This window comes from Anneissia japonica, unplaced genomic scaffold, assembly GCF_011630105.1.
Source record: "Anneissia japonica isolate Jap-2015-1 unplaced genomic scaffold, ASM1163010v1 scaffold64611_len15164_cov121, whole genome shotgun sequence".
Taxonomy (NCBI): domain Eukaryota; kingdom Metazoa; phylum Echinodermata; class Crinoidea; order Comatulida; family Comatulidae; genus Anneissia; species Anneissia japonica.
The window spans coordinates 1-7,001 of record NW_022749120.1 but is presented as its reverse complement, the minus strand read 5'-3'; the positions used below and the strand labels follow the sequence as shown (position 1 = coordinate 7,001).

At 33.9% G+C, this 7,001-nt stretch overlaps 1 protein-coding gene across 1 annotated transcript; it reads right to left on the bottom strand.

Moving 5' to 3' along the window:
* Nucleotides 1-274: 274 nt before the first annotated feature.
* On the bottom strand, nucleotides 275-6,413 carry LOC117120992 (phenazine biosynthesis-like domain-containing protein; the record flags this gene model as incomplete). Its single annotated transcript, XM_033266087.1, has 5 exons — nucleotides 275-521; nucleotides 1,462-1,524; nucleotides 3,245-3,438; nucleotides 4,727-4,818; nucleotides 6,384-6,413. Coding segments are annotated over 5 exons (495 nt in total), but the record flags the coding sequence as incomplete, so codon positions are not given.
* Nucleotides 6,414-7,001: the final 588 nt, after the last annotated feature.

Here is a 7,001-nt window from a genome sequence, read left to right as displayed (position 1 = left end):
AACACTTCTCCATTTGTCATTTTCTTTTCCCACGAGATCTTCAACATTCTTCTGTAGAACCACATTTCCACAGCTTTTAATTTCTTTTCCATTGCCTTGTTTATTGTCCAGGATTCACATCCATACGTAAGCACTGACCAGATATAGCATTTCAGCTAATATGATTTACACAAATCATATACAAAAAAAACAGATGAAACTATTTTAAAATTGTACATAAATTTATATTTAATAAAATATACCTAAGAAACATACCGCTATAAAAGAAATTTTTGATTGGATTACAACTTTTGTATATCATGATGCTATGAAAGAATATTTCTGATTGGATTACAACTCACAATTTTGTATGTCATGATACTATGAAGAATATTTCTTATTGGATTACAACTTGAAATATTAGAATCATGATGTTAAAGTTATATTTCCCTCAACAACGATTGCTGCTTTTCCCGCCAATTTAATTCTTGCTTCATTTATATTCAGCCGAACATTACCACCTCTTGCTGAACACTGTCTGGCTGAAATGAAGAACAACCAAGAACTAAGAATTTATCACAAGGGATAAAGTACATAAGCTTTTAAGAGGATTGGCAGTTTTTCAAATTCAGTATATGCTGCCCAACTCTGGAATAATCTTGTTGATGTTAATATGTTGTTAATGTTAATATTTTCAAAAGATCACTTAAAACCCATCTTTTTGCCTAATTCACTAGTCACTGTTTCTGTCTGTGTCATTCGTTGTCTTTTTATGTTGTTGTTTATCCGTAGACTGTATTCTGTGTGGTATGAGATAGTTTTTTCTGGAACTGATGTGGATCAGTTGCTTTTGATGATTTGAAATTTTGAGGACACTTGGCCTGCGCTTCGCAACCGAAAAGAAAGGTGCATTATAAATACTCAGTAACAGTATTATTGATAAAACTATAAATATTATTAATTATCTAATAACATATTATTTTACTTTCTTCATATAAACATATTTTGGGAATCGCATAAGGTCTCGATTTGATGTAAATTTATGAAACGTGATTTGCTTGGCACCTTGACCTCTGATGATTAGTGCCCAAAATTTATTATAAAAACAAAAAATATAATAAGCTTTTATCATTATCACATAAAATATAATTTGATACACCAGTAATTCTGAAAGGTCATAAGTTTTAGTCTGGTCACATTGCTTAAATCTCTTGCGCAAGAATCTTTATTTAACTTCATGTCTCTCCACTCAGGAGTATAAACAGATATTCTGGTAGTTGTAGAAGGTGAAATATATAACAGACAAAGTATTTGATATGTGTTTGCATCAGGGAATACTTTGCCCTACATGACATGTTATTCACCACTATTTACTAAGCATGAGTGTTTTACTCTACTCATTACTGGTAATATTTTTTATATATCTAAGCATAATAGTAATGAATCAGGTATTTTGGATTTTCATGTCACCATTCTACTTACCATAAAGTTTTGTCTTATTAAGTTGGGCTGACCAGTAACTTCCAAGCACAGTGTGAGCCGATCCTAGAAGACAGATAATAAAAAATACATTACTTTACAGGGTTTGAATTTCCCCACAGCACCGACAACAATTGATGTAGAAAGGGCCTTCCACTGCTGTTGTAAATCCCAGGCCTAGAAATTGATTACATGATTTCATTTATAGAATGGACCTATTCTTCATAAAATATGAAGCTTGTAGCTGTGCAAAGAAGAATAAATTGCTGTAGTACAGCCATAGCACACAGCAACTATTTTCTGATGGAGTATTTTGAGGAAATTCGGACCCTGCTTTAATATAAATTATAATGTTATAATTGGAACAATTAGGTAATACCTAATATGCAAACATTTGACATAATAGTTATGTTCAGACGGCCTTCAGTTACAGTAGACGTAAAATTCTATTCACGCATTATTTCCGACAAGTATGATGCTTATCCCATGTTAGAAACGTTGTAAGAAGCGGTTTGGCGCAGCGGGAAAGGTTTGGTTTCCCAAACTAGAGGTCGAGGTTTCAATCCCTTGCTGTGCATTTCGCTTGTGTCCTTGAGCAAGACACTTTATCTGCATTGCTTCTCTCCACCCAGGAGTATAAATGGGTACCTGGTGGGGTTGCCTGCTCCTGCGCTGATTACCAGCAGCAACACTTAGCATGTGGACCCAATGACCAGGGAAAGGAACAGCGCTTTATAACCACAAGGAAGAGGCGCATTATAAATGCCCGAACCAGTACCAGTACCACATTCTTTTTGTAAAGAGATATACAGTACACCACCTTTGTTGTCTCTCAACAGACATTTTGCACACAAATTCCTGAAATTATAAACAGTTATGAAAACAATGTGTCTACTAAGATTTACACACATCACAGAAAATCTTTATTTTTGGCACTCATTTGTAGGGAATTATCTTTTGAAAAAATATGAGGTCATATAAAGGTCATATGTACTTGCTAGCTCTGAAGTTAAGTGCATCTACTGTACACAGCGTCACTCCAAGCGCATATTCCTCACATTCCATGTGCATGTGGAAGTACCAAACTTACTCTGAGACGGCTCAGAACTAAATAATCTGTAGAGTACCGGGAACTACCAAGAGCTTGCTAAAAGTAAACTACTACTTTAAATTCTTCAAAAAAGCGCAGACAGATATTTGATCTTGTTTTTTTCTCTATAGGTGTTAATTCCTCATTCTCATGTAATATGTTCCCATATTTTTCTTTGAAATTTCCCCGTCCCAATAAATACGTACGCAAGATCTTTTTTATGTTCCAAAATGTAGAGGAAACGCAACTAATAATTATTTTATCAGTGGACTTTCCCCTTTCTATAATTCTGTTACAAACAATGAGCCATCAATTGATATTTTTACCAACCTCTTCATTCATTTTTAGCCCAAGTTAAACTTGCCATTTGATCATTCACCTGCTCTGGAATTGAATTTTGTTCAACTTTCCTACAATGTTCCTTGTATATAAAAGTAGCTATTGTAAATTAATTTTATCTGAATATTTTTGTATTGTTTATATTATTTTTGAATGTTTATTTGTGATTTTATTGATTTTATCGCTGTGATTTTGTATTGTATTTACTGTATTCTCCCTGTTATGGGCATTTTCGCTGTTTAGGGGTGAAATGAAATAAAATAAAAAAAAAATTTAAAATAATAAAAATTCCAAAGCTTACTTCCAACTCATCTCAACATGCACAATAACATATGAAAATCATCTGTCTTAACACACCTGTGACAGGGTCCTCTGGAAATCCATTCCACGGGTCAAAGTAACGTGACATGAAATCAAACATTTCGCCGCAATCATCCTTGGCACCATTTTCGGGACACCCACGTAACGTGACGATGACTCCTTTGATATGGCCATCTGGGAATGCCTTCATCATGCCCGTCGTGTCTGGTTTCAGACCCTCAAGAACATCTCTGATAACATTCAAAGAAAGAGTGCATGAAGAAGGTTTAAAGGAAGCTACTAATTCATTGACACTACTGTGGCCAAAATCGATTAAACAATGTTTGAATCAGACATAGGTATTTTTTTTTTTTTTTTTTTTTTAAGAACCAGAATCTATATAGCACTTATTACAATCCGCAGATTATACAAGGCGCTGGCATCATTATTTCCCTGGTCACTGGATAATGAGTTGGCAGAAACGCATACTGTGCCACTTCCTCTGCTCCTTGGGGAGTATCTCTGGTCACTGATGCTTGTACGCGCATGACCCATACATTCAATGCCATACCATTCTACCAGGTACCCATTTATACTTCAGGGTGGAGAGAGGCAAACGTAAGTAAAGTGCCTTGCCCAAGGACACAAGCAATGCGACGAGTGTTGGTCACAAACTCCCGATCTGACGATCAGAAGTCCAATAGCTTATACGCTGCATCACACACTCCTACATGCAAAACATTTAATTTTGTGCAGAGCCATAAATTTTTGATTAAACAATCATGTCTTCCTTTAATATATTTTTTTTTTATAAAGGGGGTGGAGGGGCGGGTGGAGATTACAGATCGACCGTCCCGAGGCAAAACAACATAACTGACATTTTTGTCATTTGAGATAATATCATTTGGGAGTATATTAAAAACGTCTGAATTACCTGTGAAACTTTCTCTCAATAATGAGTCCTTTCGGAGGACGTAACTACAAAAAAACGTATCTGTGACACTTTGTTTTGTCACGGAATGCTATTCAAAAAAGGTCTAGAGCCAATGGAGTTTGGCAAGGCAAAATCAAACGGTTTTGGTGTTTTTATATCAATTTAAACAGCGATGTATGAACAGGTAATGCATATGATCGCCCAAAACGTGCAACAATACCGAGCCTGAAATGTTTCCGTGGCAAAACAACGTATCTGTAATTATCACTAATAACTTTGCAATAAACAAATGGTTGTAATTAAAATTTTAAATATAATCACAATGTCTATAGATATACAATCCTGCAAAATTTTAAAAGGCTACGACAATTTATTGCGAAGTTACGAACATGCAAAGTTTAACCATATTTTTCTCCAAAAGTGAAAATTTAAAGTTACGTTGTTTTGCCACTGAACGGCCGAGATGAAGGGTCTAGAACACTTCAGTCCCACCATAGTTGGGGCTAAGGTAAGACAATTTATGATTATGGCACCTGGGCAGGGGAGGGTGGGGGGCCGGGCCGGCTCCCCTTGAATCCTCCACTAATATTAGTACTTGGCCTCACCTTGATGTTGAATCTGGCAACCTTATAACAAGATCTCCATGAGGTTTAGGAGCGTACTGAACATCTTGCGGTATAATCTTGCCAATACTCAACTGATAATTGAAATATTGAACAGATTATAGAAAGTGATTAAAATTTACAGTTTGCATGTCATGAATTATATTAAATGTTAATTTAGTGGCCAGATCATTTACTTGTAAGAGACCTGGAATAGTTAAATGTTTACTAAAAAGTAGTTGATGGTCTTGTAATCAAATTCAGACAAAGTTTTTTTTTTCAAAAAAAAAAACATTTACTATCTTTACTGAATCATCAAAATTTGGAAATTTTCCCAAGATAGTTCAATAGGCTACTAAGTAAATAACCTGAAAGCCAGTTAAATATGAAGGAAATTTACTTAGTGATATCTTAGACTAAAGCTACATTCACACTAGACACAATAACGACACGACACAATAAAAATTTGCTCAGTGTTGAAATATATAAACGATGCGATGATATGTCATTGTTGTGTCATTTATCGTGTCTAGTGTAAATGCAGCTTTATATAGCGCTTCACGGCAGCAAGGCCTCTAAGCACTTCACAATATTACCCACAGTCACGGAAGCAAGCACAAATAAAACACATACTTAGCTCCCTGGTGAGAATTTCTTAACTTTGCAGCTGTAATCAATGAATTTTGTGTTTGAACGTGCCAGGTATCCATTTGCACTCCTATCCTGGGTTTTGCAAGAGACAACAGTAGGCAAAGTGCACAACTGTAGGTAAAGTGCTTTGCCCAAGAACGAAATCATTTGAAAGCGAAATGCATAGCAATTCAACCTCCGACCTCAAGGTTGAGAAGCAGAACCGTGACTGATGCACGCTCCTACATATCCAACTTATTATAGTTTTGCAGTTTTCTCAGTGTTCAATATTGAGAATCAAATCTATAATTACAATCAGAAATTAGTTTTGCAGTTTATAATAATATCTATAGTGTTTCAGATTTATATGGCATAGCATTTCCAGTGCGTATAGCCACTAGAAAAACAAAGGGCTTAATTCATGATTTAATGTTGCAAAAAATTATATTTTTTGCAACAAATTATATTTTTTAGAAGTTTAAGGGAAAGCAAACCTACTAACTGTATAATACTGTATATTTTGATGTTTGTTTTTCGTTTTTACCCAAAATTCTTTTTGTTTCAATTTTGCTTGTTTGTGAAGCATTGACTCTGTGTGTCTTCTTGTGTTTTTCCTTCTGTTTTCTTTTCTCAATTTAATGATTTTTAAGAATTTTAATTGACAATTTCACTTACGTTTTCTTTTTAATTGTTCTATGTCTTTTTCTCAATTTAATTGTCGCAATAATTATCATATTACATTTTTATATTGATTTTCCACTTTTTATGTATTTTTATATTTTTAATAATTGTTGCAATAATAATTGTTATAATTTTACATAAATTTTTGAATATTGATATTAATGTATTTTTCCTTTGAATGTTTTTGTATTTGTCTTTTTTAAATTGTAATACAAACCATTTCAACCTTGGCTGCTGTTTGTAATTTCATGTTCTTTTATACCAAATAAATAAAAAAAATAAAAAAATATAAAAAATAATATAGGTTTAAATTATATCAAATTAAATCTAAAATTGAATAGAAACAAACCTGTATTAGTTTCTTCACTGGTGTTTGATCCTACAAATAAAAATACAATAAAGTATTTAGTTGGAAAAGTTCAGAGATAATAACAATAACATGATTATAATAACAATAACAATGACAATCATTAATTTAATAATGATTGATGTTGATTTTGATGATGATGACAATTTTTTGATGATGAACATGATGATAGTGCATAATATGATTAAGATCAGATGATGATGATGGTAATGTTGATAATTTTGATAATGATGAATAATGATGATGGTGCTTATAATAATGATGATAATGACGTTGATGATGTTGATTGATGATATCTAATTGATATTGATGATGATGATATTGTAGCAGTGTGTACTACCATCTGTAAATTTGTATATAGGATCTGTGTGTAAATAACACCTTGCATTTTTAACTAATATCCCAAGTTCATGGGTTATACACCAAGCTTAGGAAGGTCATTTACCTTAAGGTCATTTGCCTTAGGCTATGTTCACACACACGGCGTAAGGCTGGCTTAAGGATGGCGTAGCGTACGCATTTGTGTGTGAACTAAGCAGTGGCGTTGTTAAAGCCACTCACTACGCCACGTCCTTGGCGTTATTAACGCTACCTGCAGAC